This window comes from Odontomachus brunneus, unplaced genomic scaffold, assembly GCF_010583005.1.
Source record: "Odontomachus brunneus isolate Ranch 3 - 2012 unplaced genomic scaffold, Obru_v1 Obru_scaffold_175, whole genome shotgun sequence".
Lineage (NCBI taxonomy): Eukaryota > Metazoa > Arthropoda > Insecta > Hymenoptera > Formicidae > Odontomachus > Odontomachus brunneus.
In genome coordinates, this window is record NW_022639625.1 from 381,485 (window position 1) to 401,383 (window position 19,899).

General features: G+C 36.7%; 2 protein-coding genes across 7 annotated transcripts in view; both read left to right on the forward strand.

Moving 5' to 3' along the window:
- The first annotated feature begins 726 nt into the window (after positions 1–726).
- On the forward strand, positions 727–12,630 carry LOC116851436 (facilitated trehalose transporter Tret1). Of its 6 annotated transcripts, none has more exons than XM_032830813.1 (3): positions 5,333–5,472; positions 9,718–9,889; positions 10,463–12,630. In XM_032830813.1, the coding sequence occupies exons 2-3, from the start codon at positions 9,836–9,838 to the stop codon at positions 11,927–11,929; spliced, it is 1,521 nt and encodes a 506-aa protein (XP_032686704.1). In that variant the 5' UTR covers positions 5,333–5,472; positions 9,718–9,835; the 3' UTR covers positions 11,930–12,630. The 6 variants fall into 6 exon arrangements, with proteins under 6 accessions (XP_032686705.1, XP_032686707.1, XP_032686704.1 ...); XM_032830812.1 differs by having other exon boundaries at positions 5,354–5,500; XM_032830814.1 differs by lacking the exons at positions 5,333–5,472; positions 9,718–9,889 and adding an exon at positions 727–844.
- A 5,660-nt stretch (positions 12,631–18,290) lies between these two features.
- LOC116851402 overlaps positions 18,291–19,899 on the forward strand; it is a 40,444-nt gene continuing 38,835 nt past the window's right edge. Inside the window, exon 1 of the mRNA XM_032830748.1 lies at positions 18,291–18,924. Coding sequence (XP_032686639.1) covers positions 18,887–18,924 — 38 coding nt within the window. The 5' untranslated portion in view covers positions 18,291–18,886. The remainder of the gene's footprint in view (positions 18,925–19,899) is intronic.

Below are 19,899 nucleotides of genomic sequence, written 5' to 3' on the forward strand. Positions count from 1 at the left end.
AAATAATGTATATGCACTAAAAGAAGAAACGTCTAAGGAATAAAAAATACTTATTCGGTAGGTAGTAATAACACGCTTACTTACTTTAGTTCATTTTTCAAATGAAAAAATTTATTTTTTAAATAAAAATATACATTTTCTTCAAACCTTAACTTTTCATTAAAGCAACTGTTTGTCGTATTTAAATAAAAGAATTCAGATTTAGGCAAATATTAGTACCTACCGAATGAGAGTACGTCTTATTTTCTAGATAATTTTTCTCTTAGTGTGTGGAAAGGAATGTATAAAATTCTTTCTGTGTACATTCTCGAAGTTTTGCAAGACATATGGATCCGGATGCGACGATGCTGTGTGTTCGCTCCCCGTCCTCTCGTCGCGTTTCATGCTGCAAATCATGCGACCATTTCCACGACCATTATCCGCAATCATTGCGCTGTCATCAGGCGAGGAAAGGTCTATCACGTTTCGCAAGAGCGTCAATCACGTCCTTCCCATCAGAGTTAACGAGAAGGAATAAAGAAGAAGTGAGGCGAGACGAAAAGAAACGAAGAAACGACGAGGAAAACACAGCGAAGCGAAGAAGCCGCGGGTCGCACTTCTCGCGAATAGCCGTTCTGATTATAATCGCGCGAGAAATACGTGTGCGCACACATACATACGTATTTCCTCGAGCGTTTCGGCCGCGCGTATCGCGCGCGGCTGATAAGAATTGAATTCTTGCGCCGGGGCAATGATTGACGTCGCGTAGCCGCCACTACGGAGGTCAGTACAGGCTACGTTCGTCTAGTAGTCACTTCCCGTGCATCACAACTGCCCCGACGAGGAGCTCTTGCACAGCAAAGAGGTGTGTAGCCGACTTTATTGCCGAACTTAATGGCCGGCCGGACGCGCCACTTGCAAATAATAACGACTAGTTTCTCGAAGATCATCAGCGATTCTTTCGGTCTCATTCCACCGCTCTTTCTCTCACTTCCGCGATTTTTCTTCGTTTCTTTTTTTCCTTGCGTCGAGTGTGGAAGAAGTGATCCTTTTGTGACCGAAATCGACAGCGTCGCTCGAGTGAATTTCCCCTTCGTGGCACGTCCTCGATGTTTCTTTATTGTGTTGTTAAACAAGTGCACCGCGGAAGCTAAAACATTGCAAAAAAAAGCGTATTTCATATATCATTTAGTAGTATTTAAATGCAGATAAACATATGTTAAAGTTAAGCCATAACTAAGCTTATTGTATGTGTCTTCTCGATGAAGGTTCTTTTCGTGCTTGTCAAACGAGAATAAGCGTTTTATTATCGTTACGCATTGTGGTTAGATTCTTTCGACATTACACTAAAAAGCTGCGATGTTATCGATGTGCAATATTGCATTCGTATCGAAATCTCTATTCTGTTTGGCTTCCTTTATCGCGTGAGTGCTCGCTCGCGTTACTCCCAGACTCATAAATTCTGTTCTGCTAGAAACACAAAACGAACCGCTTGTTATGAGACGGCTGTATGTAAATGTATATTAAATGTAAGAAATCAAGAGAGAAATTACTGCCATCTATGTAAACTGCATTATTCCAAATTATTTCTGTAATTTTGCGAATATATTCATATAGACTCAGAAATGTGCAGAACGTGCAAATCGGGCATCGACGGTGAAACGAACGAGAAGTATATTGAAAGAAAAATATTTAAAAAATATTTATTTATTCAATGTGTGATTAATAACGGCTAAATAACATATTTACTTGTGCTCATATACATATTTTTACATTGAGAAAACGTTTCTTTTAGGTGATAAAATATATATTAAGATTGCTTTTAGGTGATAAAATATACATTAAGAAAAAAATACATAAAAATTTGTTTATGGAGTATAAAGTTTATTTCTGTGAAGAAATAAAGTTTATTTTAATGAAATAAAGTTTATTTCTATGAAATAAACTTATCTAATATAAAAAATTTTCAAGTATTTCTTTTTCAGTGTACTCTCTTGAAACCGTTATTTATCATAAAAGCAATCGTTTATTCTATTTTATTTATTCTATTTCAATAAAAGAATTTAGATTTAGGTAAATATATTATTAATACTTGTCAAATAAAAAAAAAATTTTTTCTCAGTGTACATTTTGAAATACTTGAAAATCTATTGTGAGATATAAAAGTTATTTAGGTTAGGATAGAAATAAATTTCAAATAAAACAAATAAAACAAATATCCTTCCTTTCTTGGCTAGTCAAGGGTTAAACACTCTTTAGTTGATAATCAAGCACATCCACTGAAAAAAAATACTAAGAAATTTGTAAGTTAAAAGTTTATTTCACATAAATAAACTTTATTTTATATAAATGAACTTTATATTTCACAAGCGATTTTTCAAGGTTTTGCTCAATGTCCGGTTGTAATGATTGATGATTAGACATTTTGGGACTTGGCAGCGCAAAGGTTAATATCTACGTGTGATTTCGCGTCTGTATCGAGCGCTTTCGATTTTAAGTGTTATCGCAATTGCGAAATATACTAGATAAGCGCGTCTCAAGCGATCACGTTCGCTCGCTCGCTCGCTCGTCGTTAATCACCTTTGGGATTCGGCGGGAAATTACGTCGCGCACACTTTCCGCATGTGATCGTCGTAATCGCTTCGACGAACGGAAAAAACACAACGGGACGAAAATCACGAATGGAACCGCCGTTGGGCGCGCGTTGTCGCTTACATAATAGTTACATAAATCATTTTTGCGCTATTCGCGGGCTTTGACGCTGAAAATACGCGCGCACGCGCGTGAAATGAAGGTGTCGTTTTTCATTTGTCTTACCTCTAATGATCGACTCGTTTAGTTCGTATTTATACTCGTTGGTGAAATATATGCTTAACTATGTAGAGAAAAAATGTTGGGCGCACAGAGTGAATTGTCTAACTCGTACGTTGCACATACAAAAACGTACACTGCATTCAAGTAAAAGTTACTTGTATTGTCATGTATTTCACAAGCTCACATATCCGCAAATCTATCATAAGCTCATCACAAACATCAATCATTTGCTCAAAATACTTTGAATAGTAAATTCAGCATTTCAATCAAGAATGTTAAATTAATGAATAAGAAAAAAAAAAGAATAAAAAAGAGAATTATAAAGAAAAGAAGAGAAACAATTAACAAATGATCTTTAAAAATCAGTACACAAATATTGTAGAGTAACGAATCAAAGAATTATAACATAATTAGATCGTCAAGAAATATAATATACTATTGGTATCATGGAAATGTTAAACTAAAATAAAAATTCGATTTACTTACTGCACAGAGTTGAACAAATTTTTTTCTTTGAGTAGAATGAGCTTTTCTCAAATCTATAATAAGTATATTTTAAGATTATTATTAGAGATAATATTTTTTAGCGAAGATAACCATTATCTAAAAAGAGAAAAATAAAACAAGTAATCGCTTCTTTTGATAGAATAATATTTTTCTTTGATAGAATGATATTTTTCTCTGTATATACGCGCAACATTCCCGAACATTTTGCTGCGAATAGTTCTCGATTACTCGGTTTCTCCGTCGCCACCGCGATTATTCATATTAAATACATTGCATTTATTTATTTATCGGTGAATTTATCTCTTTCGTCCCTAAATATAATATATTTATGGTACCTATATGTATCACTCGGGACGAAAGGATTAACGTAACGACTCTGTAATGATGTTATATACCTACAATCAAGATGGCTGTTAATATCTGGACTCGACGATTTCACGTAGCACCTCAGGGACTTTCGAGTGGAGTTTATTACACCTCGCAAGAAGTAATCCGATTAATCGCACGTAAACCACATATATTGCAATGTGACAGCAACATGTGCCGCCGAAGAGACAGATAACGTCGCGCTGTGACAGATAAGCTTCGCAAGAGATTTACAATTGTAATACGTGATGCAAGAGACTCGAATTTGTTTTCTTTCTCCTTTACAAAATATTGCGATTTCTGCATCGGTCGTTACGTCAAACCAATGTCACGAGGCGAAGCTTCGCTCGTCGCGTTTCCGGTGTTTGCACGAGAATTTTCAATAACACTCTTTTGAGAAGCATTACATTTGAAGATTTCCAAATCCATCGTGCTGTAAATTGTTACTCAATATTGGCAAAATAATTTATCTGAAACGCTTATCAATAAGATTATCTATTTGAGCCGAACACGGAATATATACGACTAGATGTGGATAGATAAATTCCTTTACCTGATAACCGCAAGTATTATTGACAGATACAGTTTATGATACGTCATTGTTCAACTTCATCGCAAACGGACGAACGTACAAAATCTCAGAAAAGAAAATCTCAGTTCGTGCAACTCAATAGGGACTAGATGAAAATTCGGTGACGAGAGATAATACTTCTTTCGCAAACGAAAATATTCGCTTGAATATTTTTCAGCTATATTAAAACTTGATTGCAATAAAACTGATATCTATTGATTGAGAAGAAGAAATTAAAGAAAATATAGATTTTCTTAAAACCTGTTTTTTTTAAATCTCATGAAAACAATGGTTTGCTCTATTTAAATGAAAGAATTTAAATTAAAGTAAATAAGTTATTAGTACCCACCGAATAAATATTTCTTATTTTTTTAGATATTTTTTCTCTCATAGCATAGAAATCTTTTTCTTCTTACAACTGAAGTTTTTCATCTGGTTCTTATTCTATCAGGCGGTGGAAAAACCAGTTACACTAACTGGCTATTTCGTCCGTGTAGAAATAAGGAAAGTCATAACAATTTCTAATCTTTCGTGACCTTTGCGACTTTATCCAATCGAAATTTAAAAAATCTTTTATCTCTTCGCGCTCGTCTGTATCTGTATCGATAGCTGCGACATATTTCGCACGATAACATCACGCGCTTTACACAACAATACAGCAATACACAACAATACAGCAATATTTATATCGATTGTTTATAAAGCATAAACAAATGTGTTCACAGCGGACAGTTTGTTTCGAATACCATGCACCATATTTCGAGACATTAAAGCGAAACAATGAAGGTGAAGCGTCTATAGCTTTTGCGAGAGATATTTTGGGATGTTTGCACAGCCGGTAGATGACAACAAAAATTTCGACGCTTCATTAAATTCAAAGTGCTGAATAAATTAATGCTGCGCTCAACATCGTGAAAATGCTACACCGACGCGACGCAAAATTTCATTTCGTCGAATCCGTACGCCAACAAGAAAAACGATATTGAAAAAACCGGCGCACACTTTATATTCGCTCATTGTAAATATTATTTTTGGCACGCATTTCGATTGTGTGAAGTTTCGATCTGTATCACCTGACAAACATTCGCTCACTCACTCGACAATCTGCGAAGTCGCAACGTGTCATTGGAAAGCGCGGTATGAAGAGCGAAGATAAAAGCACGAGATAACAAAGAAATTACGAAAGGAATCTTACGGATTTGAGGAAGACTAATTGCATTGTACAACTCGCAAAGGTGAAAGTTCACGATTCTTGATAATAAAGTGAGTCTCTATGCGTCAAGCATGGAATTTATATGTTTATTTTCCGCGAAAGTAAAACTGCGACCAAAGTAAAATCGCGACTTTGGAACGTCTCAAACGTCTCATTGCAAAGGGAGCTGTTAAAAGTAATATTATGGATAATAATAAAAGTTATAATGATATATTACAGAGAAAGAGAGAGATATATAGAGTTATAAAAGTAAAAGTGTTATAGGCTGTGTCATGTTGACAGTTAAAAAATCAAAGTATTTTTGAATTTGCTTCAACGACCCTAGTTAGAAACTAACTTCATTAAATGATGTTATTTTCCATAACGATTGATAGAAAACAAAAATGTCAAATTTCGTTTAATTTTAGAAATAATAGCCTGTAGCACCTTTACATCCTGTGTATATAAGATGTTTACGAAAAACCTGGACAAACTTCTAAGGTACATATTCCCGTCATCGAAATAAAGAAAAAAGTTTTTATAAATACATACTCAAATATGAGTCGTTGGAAAGTTATAACAAAACAGAGTTTATATATTAATTTTACTATTAAATAATTATAAATAAACATTTAAATTATAACAGTCGAAGCGGGCGGTATGTTTGCCAAAGATGAAACTTTGTACGACCATGATTGATGGAACGGAGCATTACATTTTAGCCGTCAAGTGAGAAATGTGCTCAATAATAATTATCTAGATAGATAGATTGATAGAGGAGGATCGGTCGAATGACCTCCACGTTTTGAATCGTTAGATCTTTATCTATGGAAACATTTAGAGCACTTCATGTATTCGTAATCTATTGATAACGAAAAGAGACTTCGTCAGCGCATTATTTATGCTTGTTAAGTTATACAAACTTTTGAAATAGTTCCTTACTCCACCATGCCAGTGCCTGTTTTCAATCAAATGGCGGCCATTTTGAGCATTTGTTAGAATTTAAATGTTTATTTATGACTATTTAATAGTAACGTAAATTTTGTTTTAGCATAATTTCGGAACCACTTGATTATGGGTTTACATAAACTTTTTTTTTTATTTTCACGTCTTAGACGTTTTTGTCCAAGTTATTTTGTTACACTATATATATATATATATATATATATATATATATATATATATATATATATATATAAAATTTTTACGTTTATCTGTTTGTTTTGTTTAAATGCTTTGTTTATTTATTTATCTATTTATCTGTTTATTCATATATGTTCATATCATACAAAAAATTTATATTTTTCTTTGCGATCTCTCTCTCTCTCTCTCGCTCTCTCTCTTCTTATTTCTACTATCACATTATTTTATTCCTGTCCTACTGTGAAACAAAATTTTTCTGTTCATAAATGATTATTATTATTGCAATAAAAGTAGCATTGCGTTTAACACTGAACTTGATTTACAAGCACAAACGATCGATCGAATTATCCGTGAACTGGGAAAAGATTGGAAAAAGATACACGTGTAAATCGCTAATCACTGTGTTGCATAATCCGTGAATATGCACTAAATACGATTTAGCTTGCTGTTTCAATACAATACGAAGAGCCGTGGCGATTTAAGAACAACATGCATATTCGAAACGAATTACGTTAAACTGAATTTGCAAGATTCCCGACGATCATTGTGTACTCAACGCGGCAAAATACTTACACTCAACTTTGTCAAATTTAACACCGCATGTTGACGCAACGCGTTGAGAAATACGTATGCCATATTTACGTGAGTCACATTCGATTTACGTAATCTGTACTGTTATCAGCACTATAAATATTCCTGAAATCGTATTTTTCATATTACGCTATTGTTCATTGGTACCTAAAGCAAATATCGATATTTTCTTACGGTTGCTTGTAATTGAATTTCTTTTTCTCTTTTGATGCACCGTCGAGACACCACGCAGTATTGTCATACGTACACAGAGAGCATATTTCTTTTATACACTAAAAAGAATATTTGGTTGGATCAACCAAATGTCTGATGAAATATAAATAAATCGGAAGTCTGGTTGAAGTTACACTGAAAAAAAAGTACCAAAAAATTTATTTGTAAAATTTCAAGTTTATTCACAGAAATAAACTTTATATCTTACAAATCAATTTACAAGTATTTTTTCAGTCTATCAGAATTGTATTTAAATTAGCAAGATTTCCAGTTAATTATCTATAATTAATCTTTCGTAGATAATTATTGATCGATGAATAAAATAAATATCGGTGATTAATTATAACGAATTATCAAGGAAAAGATTGCAGATAAATTTAGATAAATTTGTATAAATTAAAAGTTGGAATTATCTAGGCAAATCTAAAATTAAAAATTGCACGTATCTACGGATAGAATGATCAATCTATTGTATTTGGAGCTATTACAGGTACCCTTGAAGAAAACGATCTGATAAGTGTAAATTTCAAGTTTGCATTTCCCTTTTTGACATGCTTAATCTCGAGAACATTTTCCGGTGATAGGAATCAAAATTTGCGTTTGCCATGTGCAGAAATACTCAGATAAGCTGAACTTTGAAATGTGGCTTATTATCGTGATATTTAGTAAAAGTATTAGGTGAGCAAAAAAGTTCTGAGCTTTTTTTGCAAAATTCAATCTTTATTAAAAAACAAAAAAAAAATATTAATCAGCGAAATATTCCCCGTTTGCATCAATGACCTTTTGCCATCTTTCGGGTAGCTCGCGAATTCCTTGACGATAGAAGCTCACCGGCTTCGAAGCGATAAAGTCATCAATGCATTTTCGTATCTCTTTAAATCTCACAAAATGTGTATCAGCCAAGTGATGCTGCAGCGACCGGAATAGGTAGTAATCGGAAGGCGTCATGTCTGGACTATACGCCGCGTGCGGGAAAAGTTCCCAGCCTAATGCAAAGATATGGTCCTGAGTCGCTTTCGCAACATGTGGTTGGACATTGTCATGAAGCAGGATCACTTTACGACTTCCTTGACCAGTAAATGGCCTTTTTTCTTCTAATGCATCGCTCAAATTGGTCAATTGTTGTTGGTAGCGGTCTGCCGTGATTGTTTCACCCGGTTGTAACAATTCGTAATATAACACACCTTTCCAATCCCACCAGATGCAGAGCAAAACCTTCTTGGCGTGGATATTGGGCTTTGGCGTCGATGTTGAAAGTTGATCAAGGTCAACCCATGATTTTCTACGCTTAGGGTTATAATAAAAAATTCACTTTTCATCGCCTGTAATGATTTTGTGCAGAAAGTCTTTTTTTCGGAACTTTGAAAGCAAAATGAGTGCAGTGTCACGCCGTCGATTTTTGTTGTCTTCGGACAGTTTATGCGAAACTCATTTGCCTTCCTTCTGAACCTTTCCCATTGTATGTAAACGTACAGAAATGGCTTGCCGCGTAACGCCAAGTTGTTCTGCAAACTCCTTTTCAGTTTGCGCGGAGTTTATATCCAGCAATGCTTGCAATTCGTCCGTTTCAATCTTTTGAGGGCGTCCAGCACGCGGTTCATCTTCAAGACTGAAATCTCCTTGACGAAATTTTCCATACCATCTTTTACACGTAGCATGACTTATAGCGTTTTCTCCATATGCAGCACAAATCATTTCAGTGGCTTCAGCAGCATTTTTCTTCAGATGAAACGCGAAGTGGATGGAAAATCGAATATGCTCTTTTGTTATTGCCATCGTGAATATTATTGATTTTTTAGGTTATGTGCATCAAACGCCAAATCGCATGGCATTTTAGAAGGCAAAATGTCAAAAATGTCGCTTTAAAACCGCAAAAGGGCGGGAAGATAAATAAAATTTAAATTGTTGTTTCGGTTGTATGAAATCTAAAGCTCAGAATTTTTTGCTCACCTAATAGCTTGCAGAAAAAATAAACACGTATTTACAATAGAGACTCCATTATTTGAATCACAATCGGTCGGTAATGTCAACATTCTCTAGTTACCTCTAAAGCATTTTTACAGTCATGCGATTCCTGTAAGTTCGCCGGTCGGTAGATTTCCTGCTAATTATTTCCACAGAGTGAAATCAATCCTCGCCGGTAGATGTTGTGTCGCAATGTTTTTGTATTGCGTCATTTCTGAACATGACATTGACAGTTGTCTGGACAACAGAAATGTGAATGAGTGCGATTATCAGCGTATGGAAAAGTACTTGTTGAAGAGTCACGTGTAACAACAATGCGTTAAAAACAATGGACATATCTGTGTATATTCAGTCGACTGTTACATCTTTGTTGCAGCTAATATTGAAACTGAAACTGTTGCATTCATCATAGTGATACATAAAATAAAGTTATATATAGAGATATATATATATAGAGTTGTGGTACACAATAAGCTGAAAAACATCTCATAGAAATGGCAGCAAATTACGTGTGGGAAGCCGAAAATGCGGCAGCAACATGCTCCACTGTATGTGATTTTGACCATGTTCTTCTCATATCCTAAAAATTACATTAATCAAATTCATACAAGTTAAAAAGTTCATGAAGGATAGTAATAAAATTAGAGCTATGATATTACCATTAATGGCACAGTAATGTATTACTTCTCCTATTTGGACTTGCCATTAAAAGTATAATTCTTCAAATAAATCCAAAGATCTAAGAACATATATGATGCATATTTCTATTATCATTAAAATATGTATTGTTATAGAATATTTATTGAGTGTGCATTATCCTCCTTTGTGTACAACAGTTATAACAATACAAGCTGTTATGATCTATATACTTATATATAGCGATGCTGACTTGTAGATATAACAATAGCTGTGTTCAACAAAAGAAGCTGTTCCATAACTGTTATAAAATTTGTGAACCTGTTTGATATATGCATAGTCTAGACATCTAAGAGCATATATAGCACAATATAGCATATTCATAAATTTTACAATAATTGCAAGACAGCTTTCTATGCTGAACGATAAATATTTCTTAGCGTGCAACAGACAAAAATATTTGATACTTTCTTTTATATTTTCAGACCAACGAGAGCACACCACTTCTGTCAGCAAGTGGTCAAGCCAACATGACTGAGAAGAACGTCGGTGTCTCTCAGCAGACCCTAGTTTCCACTGATAGTCCACCATTGAGCCAAGGGAAAAAACTGCCGCAGTACCTGGCAGGTGTCGCAGCGACACTTGGTGCTCTTGCTGCTGGCATGGTGCTGGGCTGGTCGTCTCCTGCTGGAGATAATGGCAAAAACCTGGAAGAGCAGTATGCTATACCCATGAGCCCAGAGGAGTTCTCCTGGATAGGATCGCTGGCTACCCTGGGAGCTGGCGCGATTTGCGTCCCTATCGGTATACTAGCGGACCTGATAGGCAGACGAACGTCCATGCTAATCATGGTGGTACCTTTCTGCGTTGGCTGGCTGCTCATCATCTTCTCCAACTCGTTGATCATGTTCTACTTCGGCAGATTCATCACTGGCGTGAGCGGCGGCGCGTTCTGCGTGGCTGCGCCGTTATATACCGCCGAGATAGCCGAAAGCAGCATCCGCGGCACCCTCGGTTCATTCTTCCAGCTGATGCTCACCATAGGTATCCTACTGACGTACATTCTCGGCACCTTCCTCACGATGCAACAGCTGTCGATCATCTCAGCGGTGGTGCCGCTGATCTTCTTCGGCGTGTTCTTCTTCATGCCAGAGACGCCGTTCTATTACTTGCAGAAGGGCAACGAGGACGCCGCAAGGAAGAGCTTGATTAAACTGCGTGGCCTTCAATACGATATCGAGAGTGAGCTGCAAGCGCAACGCGAAGTGGTCGAGGAGAGTAAACGCAATCAAGTGTCTTTCTCCGTCGCGATCCAATCGAAAGCCACGAAGAAGGGCTTCGTGATCGCTTACGGCTTGATGTTTTTTCAACAGATGAGCGGTGTAAACTCCATCATTTTCTATTCCTCCGGTATATTCACCAAGGCTGGCAGTAGCATTCCACCTAACGAGGCCACTATCATCGTTGGAGTGGTTCAGGTGCTGGCTGTCTTCGCTAGCACCATTGTCGTCGATCGACTTGGCAGGAGGATACTGTTGCTGTCATCGATTATAACATTGCTTGTGACAACTTTCGTAATGGGAATTTACTACTACTGCCTAGAGAACACAACTGCCTTCGACAACATCAAGTGGTTCGCGATTATTCCGCTGTGTATCTTCCTCATCATGTTCAACTTTGGCTTCGGGCCGCTCCCGTGGATGATGATGGCCGAGATCTTTGCGCCGGAGGTGAAGGGAATTGCCGGGAGCAGCGCTTGCCTCTTCAACTGGATCATGGCGTTCATCGTGACCAAATTTTATAGCAACATGACAAACACCCTGCAATCATATGGCACCTTCTGGATATTCTCTGTCTTCTGCGCCGTTGGCATCTTCTTCGTTTACTACTTGGTGCCTGAGACCAAGGGCAAATCATTGGATGAAATACAGAGAGAATTGAATAACGGCTGATCGATTCCCTCATAGATAATCAAGCGTGTATATATATGATGCAACAATGTTCCTCTTTCTTCGTCACTATGATCTCATGAATAACGTTAGAAAAAAACACGCAAATGAACATACAAGTAAAAAAACATGTTTTGGTAAAATGACATTTGGCGGTACATTTGGCGGTAAAGTCCAACAATCTTTCCCTTTGCTATAGTCAACAACTAATTATTAATGGCTATTAATAGTTAAGTATTAATGCGACAAAATCACGTAGCTCGAAGATGAGTCGTTATCACATTAACCTCCTAATGAATATATCTAATAATTATATGTATTTAATAATTATTAGATTGAAAGGAGTATTTTCGGAATATTCTATAAGTCTGCTCAATCAATTACAAATATCATCCTACGGATATACTTTTTTATCCCAATTAAGAATTTTGAGCGTGTTTTTTCACTTCTAACATTATCGAATCAAAGTGACCGCAGCGAGCAATCAGGAACATTAAACGAAGAGAATTGTAAATTGGCGATGTAATACGTAATACGTACGAAATGTGTCTATAAAATATTATTTTATTACTATATATAATAACAACACCTTTATTTTTTCGAGGCAGCATCGATAGATAATATTATTGCGAGATATAGTTTTTTCTGTGTAAAATATTCCCTGTTCTTCATAAAATATACAATAAGACTGATTTTTTTGTAAACTTGTATAGTGTTTTTATTGATATACTTTACGATAATGTTATTTATACTTTACTATATGTATTTACTGTATGATTAACTATATGTATATAATAATACACGTGATAAACTTTGAACTCACTGCAAAATTACTAACCACCTGAATCAGAATTTGCATTGACAATCAAACTCGGTAAATACGAATTCGTAGAGTGAACTCAGCGCTCTTCGTGCGCTATCGCTTTCTCTCTTTTCTCACAGATGTCTACACTGTGAAATTTCAACCGAGTTCTCCATAAGAAAGAAATAATATATACTCAATATTTTATTATATATCTTCTTTTTTCTGTATTACCTATATATTATCATCGGCAACATAATTGCATTATGTCGGTTGTGCGATAAAAAATTTCGAATTTTTTCGCAAATAAAGCACATATATTTGTGTTATAATTTGACGAATTAATGTATGTGAAGGATGCAGAAGATCATAAATCAGATCGAAACATACATTAATTAACAACATACATACATAAAACAACGACATAGAAATACAATCGCTTCATTTTATCTGAAAATATATATAATCGTAAATTACTTATTACACCACTCAATATTATTTCATCATACGTAAACTCGTGTTAAGCATATATTTTTAAACTCGCGATAACTATCGAAATCGAAATATAAGCATTCTTTTATCCACACGTGTCAAGTGTCAATTGTCGAATAACAAATTTTGAAATCACATAATAATAATCGCATGTACATCGAAAACAAAAATACGTATGAATGCATCAAAAATAAAAATACGTTCTTTTCAAAGATGACTTACGTGGGAATTTTTTACCCCGAGAAAATGAAACAATTTCATTACCCGGCGAATATGCAGCATCAGCATTCAGGTCATGAGACAATTTTTACATCCGGCCAATTGGATTTAAAGAAGTTTATATCTCGATTATTCGACCAGCGACCAATCAAGAACCAAGTGGTCGTTAAGCAAAAATTGCATATGTAACTCTCACTTCCAGAAGATCGCACAAAAATTACACATCGATAACCTCTTTTTTTCTGCTTCTCCCTCTTTTCGCAGGTTCGTTCGTCGAGTCATCAGCGTTCATGGGCGCTTTTGCGACGCAGCACGCTAAAATCGTCGCTTTTCTCGCGCTCGTCGTGGCGTGATCGCAATTTAAAGTGTCGCGTGCATTGTGCATGCACGCGTGACACGGTGTCGTCGTTAATGGGCACCAAGTGGCTGCAACTTGTGCACCTACGCGTCTTCTGAGCGTGCACCGAAGATAGAAGAGGTTACTTCTTCCCAGCTGTCTCTTCCGCTACACTTTCTCCGATTCTTCTCTCGCGCTCTCGCATCCTCCAAACACCGAAGCACACATCCGGTTTCATTCTAAGGCAAAATTCGTTTTCGCACGTTTTGTTGTTGCCGCTCATTACATACCGAAGAAAAATAGAATGATGCTTTCTGACAAATTGCAATTCTAAGCTGACTGCTGCAATTCTAAGCAGAATCGTAAGTCTCGTAACTTGTTCGAGATCACTTGTAAATATCGTAAATTACATGAAATCGTAGATATTTATGAGTAATTGTACGACATATGATATTGCATAGACTTGTAAATCTACTCATAAGTTCTGACGAATTTTACGAGAACAAATTACGAGATTTACGGTTCTGCTTAGAATTGCAGCATTACACAATAGATCTAACTAGGTCTATTCTGTAATGTACTTTTAAGACAGTTATCGTTACGTTATCATAACGCGCAGGTATTATATATGGTAGAAAAGCTGCGTAACAACACATTATGCTAGTGACATTGTCGTTAGGAAAAAATTACGGAACAGGTCTATAAGAAAGTATAACGTAGTGCAACGGTGAAAAGAGTGAAGCCGGCCACAAGTAACGTGTTGGAAATACAGGGTTGCGAGTAATCGATTACCAAGCTTCATTGGCGATTAATATGAGCCAATTCATTTGGACACCGTTTAATTGACAATTGATTTCAACAAACTCGGTCAAAGACCGTTTAATTGACAATTGATTTCAACGAATTTAATAAAGATTGTTCAATTGGCGATCGATATGAGTGAAGAGAATCAAAGATCGTCCAATGAACAATTGAACTTAGTAATTTTGACGAGAGACTGTTTAATCGATGATCAAACTCGACAATTTTAATTAAAGGTTTTCTCTTTGACGATTGATATGAACAAATTCAATCGATTCAAGGTTACAATTGATAATTGGATGGGATGAAAGTCTTTATCAATAAAATAATATGGGTTATAAATGCTAATAATATTTATTAATTTAGAGTAACTTTTTTATCAAGTTTAATCGTCCATTAATTTCGTCTTAACTACCTAAACTATGGTCATAATCACGATTTTATTATTCCACGAATGAGAGTTTAAATAATATTACTATGTCTATTAACAATAATTAATAATAAAACAAGTTATTTAAAAATTCATTTGTTAGATTATTTTCTTGGTAGAGAAACCATTTATTGCTTCTAAAATTCTTTTTGAGCTATTTTCTCCTAAATAATAAGGCGCGTCGCATTAACAATTATATAGGGTGTTATCTTTCTCCCGCCCACTTTTATTTATGGTAACTTTTCAACATTTAATACAACACATCTTTAGCTAAGCCCTGAATTAAAAATTTATTCAAAGAAAATGTACTTGAAAGTGAAGAAAATAGATTTGCTGTCCACTTGGTCGTCCGAAGCATAGTTTACGTAATGTCTTGTTTCTTCGATCACTTATTTATTTTTCATGAACCACATCTTGACATTTTCGCTGGATACTTTTTGGCTTAAATTTTCACGAGGAATAACGTTATATATCTAGTGGGCGGGGGAAAGATAATACCCTACATATTTTTAATCTACCTAAAAATAGTTATAATTTTATTAAAAAATAATTTAAGATTTCGAGTGCTGGAATTAAACTTGGTCGCATTTCTTGCTTGAATGACATTGCTAGAATGCTGCTGCTATAAATTGTTTATTCTATGTTATATGCTATGTATAGATTTTATGCTATGTATAAATTTTATACATATATAATTTTATAGCAGAAACAAAAAAGCAGCGATAAATTTTCACTATGACATTTAGAATTTCACTTGGAACTTTTAATAGAATATGTTTTTGAGCGTTAAATTAAAAAAGTGTAATTGACATTTTTATAGCTTCAGTGACGTACGTACCTGAAGCGTAAATTTTTATTTGCATTTCTCACTTTGCCTTATGGATTATTCATTGTGTATTTGACGTAGGCAGCGAATTAATCGTACATTCCACATGAAATCGTGCCTAGCACTTAATTTTTCTCGCTATTGCGTATCATATTTGCGGACCAACTGTGCAATGTTCACGAAGATATTACCATGTGAAGTTGTGCTAATATCACAATCGCAGTCGTAATCTCGATTCCATAAGCGGACCAATCGTATTCCATAAGCTACCCGAGTGGGGTGCAAGTTCATACGGAACAAATGATGCCGTCATGTCGCGCGCGATGTTGCCACAGAATCGAGGAAGGAAGCGAATCCGTGGACACACTCGCTGATTTCGCGCCAGGTAGCTTCCATCTAACCGGAATATTACAGCCCACCTGTCTGTCAAAAGATAGACCTGCGCGAAACTAAGTCTCGCAACTAAGTGGCACGATACGTTTGTTTCAGCTGGCACGCTGCGTGTCCGTGGCGGTGTACTCGCGCGGATGTTAGTGCAACTTAGTTCGGGAATAGTACTCTTTATCCTCAAATAGATCTCTCGCGTCTATTTTCCTTCTCGTCTCTGGCTCACGTCCCGGTCGGAGATTTGGCCACACATGCGGACACTTGGTGAAGAATCCTGCGAGAGATCCGCAGACGACGTCCCCACGCTAAGCTAGGTACGCTATTTCACGATCCGCTCGTTCCCGGTAACCTCTTTACTTTGTACTAAATTTTCGTTATATCTAAGAGATGATTGGGTGACTAGACATTTCCACAAAGGGAAAATCGATCGGCAATGTTAGCGGATTAATCGGGCACTAACCCGACACGATGACGACGGAAAATACCATGCGCACCGGGAATCACGCAGTTCTTAGCATCCGCGAGCATAAAATATACGCATTATTGAGATATATCCTGGTCACAATCACGCGAGTTCGAGAAGTCTCAGATAGACAGACGTAAAGGATCCCGCACAAAACCTATGGAAAATGGTTTTCGGTCAAATTAGCTGAAATTTCACTATGTTATAGTTTTCGCCATGCTGATAAAAAATTATCATTGCACCAAGTCCCAAAAGTCAATATTTCCCAAGATATAAAGGGTCAAAGTAGTGAAATATGGTCATCCGCAGTAGTAAGATGTATAAGTGATACATTGATATTTATTCACGAAATAAATAAAAATCGATTTTTACATATATATATGTAATAAATATTTAGTTCCGCAATATATATGTATATGTATATACAGGGTGGGGCAAAAGTATCGGACCGGTGAAATATCTCGAAAAATATAAGTTTTACAAAAAACTGTTTCAGATCTTAAAAATATTGCGGAACTAAATATTTATTACATATATATGTGTAAAAATCGATTTTTATTTATTTCGTGAATAAATATCAATGTATCACTTATACGTCTTACTACTGCGGATGACCATATTTCACTACTTTGACCCTTTATATCTTGGGAAATATTGACTTTTGGGACTTGGTGCAATGATAACTTTTTATCAGTATGGCGAAAATTATAACATAGTGAAATTTCAGCCAATTTGACCGAAAACCATTTTCCATAGGTTTTGTGCGGGGTCCTTTGGCAAGATTTACTTTCTCACGCGACATCTAGAAGCTATCCAGTTCATCGATTTTTCTTTCATTTTTTTTTTTTGATCAATTTACCATCAATTTAGTAAACTCGTTGCTGTATTAGTATAACAAAAAAATTACAACTAGATAGCACAGTCTACTAAAAAATGTCTTAAAGACGTCCAAACGATATCTCGATTTCTTTTACACATGTTTTCAAAATATCTTGGTAGTTTGTGCTGTTGTAACATAATGTAAATTTGATCATGATTTTAATACGCAAAAGTACATTCGTACTCCATGAGTGCAATTACGAGACTGCAAAGCCTCCATCATCGATTGTCTCGACAATTATGAAAGTCTATATGAAAAGGGAGTATAGGGAGGAAAACAGGGTGGTGAGAGGAGGATCGCGTACACTCGTGTCGTGTATATGCCACACGTTTGAAGTTAGGCACCTGTGCGGTGTTACATTCGATAAAGACGTGGAAACACGGGAGAATTTATGCGTATAAAATCGAAAGGTACATAAACAAAGATCACGTAATAAACGCGTAAGGTCAGAGAAATAAACATAGCGGCTGTAAAATTTCGGTTCGTTCAATCAACAATCGCGAAAGGATAATCGATACCGATATCGAGACGCGCTCTCTCGATTCGACCAACGGCTAACCTCAGACGCGGCGTATACGGGACGCCGTATACATACGTGGAAAAGGGAGAGGAAGGCCGCGCGTCGATGCCGACAGAGAGGAAACGAGGGGGCTCGCGTGGTTCGCCGGAGCCAATCACGATCGCGCATTGTGGTCCGACGTGGTGAGCTGGAGGGGAGGCCAGCTGGTCGCGCGACTCGCGCGGTTGTCACGTTGTCACTGCTCGTCTGCGTGATTCGACCGGAACCGCGGTACGCCGGGTGGAGTCGGAGAGGAGCGAGTATTCGGATGTGACAGAGTGCCGTGCACTGCCGAATACGTTAAGCTCGTGACACGGGAGATAAGAAGCTGCGTATCGCACGATTGTGACAGTTCATCGGGTACGAGCGTATTGCGGACGAGGGAGATAGCGACGCGAGAGAGGGGCCGGTAGGGGAAGGAGGTACGCGCCGCTGCCGCCGCATCGCCTGGCAGTTGAGCCCTGTATAAACGACGGACGCCAGGCAGCCTGCCGCTAACTTCGCGTAGCGTCGATTGAACGATCCGGCTCTTGCGGACTCTACGGACACCTCTCCTCTCCTTCACGGGCACATTCACGGGAAGGACCCGGTCATCGCGGTGTCTCCCGCTTCACGGTCGGCTCACCGTCTTTCACCGCTCGCGCGACACCACCCGCCTCTCTTCGCGCGCTGTCAGTGACAGTCAGGTGCGCGTGCACTCGGGATACATCGGCACTGACACCGTTGTCTGAGAACGGAGGACGCCAAACAATCAACCAAACAGGATGAACTACGGGGATCTGTCAAACGTCGATCCCGCCAGGTATGTTAGTCAGTTAACTTCCTCGTTACCGATGCCTCTTTCGCGCGCATACATACTCCGATTGATACGCCCGGATGTTTCGTCCAGAGTTTCCGTTCATGTCTCATCGTTCGCGATCGATTACACGCACACAAACACAGTTGGTATTCGTATTTCGATTTTGCATGAGTGGAAATACTCACGCTCGTGAGTGCATAGTACGAGCCTATACTAATAATTGTTGGTTGTCTCAAGTGAAATTCACAGAGTCAGTTACGAGTTTTGCAGTAGAGTCATATATAGCATAGTGTTCGACTGGAAAACTTGTAGTCATATTAATAATTGCTCTTTTCAACTTGTCTCTTAAGCGAGACATTCAAATTTGAATTTAAAGTTAAATATAAGTTTTTCAGCTAAATTATGATTAGAAATCTAACGTCTCGTGTATTACATGATTTAAATGAGAAACCTGTATTATATGATTATATGACTGTGCATTATATGATTCAAATGAGAAACTCGAACCTAACTTTAAATTCAGATCAGAGTATTTCATGTGGGACAAGTTCCAAGGGGAATATTCAGATTTGAGTTTAAAGTCAAGTATGAGTTTTTCAGTTGAATTACAGTAATAAACGTAATGTTTCATATATAATTTATAAACTCTAATCTTTAAATTTAGATCTGAATGTTTCACATTCAAATATTCAAATTTGAATTTAGAGTTAGATGTGAGTTTTTCAGTTGAGTGTCGCGATCAGAAATATAATGTTACATATATGTGTGTGCGCGCGCGCGCGCGTGTGTGTGTGTACTTCAAATTTGTGAAATACTCAGATCTGAATTTAGAATTAGATTAGGATTTTGCATTTAAATTATATAATATATATATATATATATATATATATATGTATATATATATGTATATATATATATAATATATATATATGTACATATATATATATATATATATATATATATATATATATATATATA

Excerpts from the sequence above, each read along its gene's own strand:
- LOC116851436 (XM_032830813.1), top strand. The coding sequence starts at position 9,836 with ATGGCAGCAAATTACGTGTGGGAAGCCGAAAATGCGGCAGCAACATGC. Across the intron at positions 9,890-10,462 it reads CGGCAGCAACATGCTCCACT|ACCAACGAGAGCACACCACT; the intron begins GTATGTGATTTT and ends TTATATTTTCAG.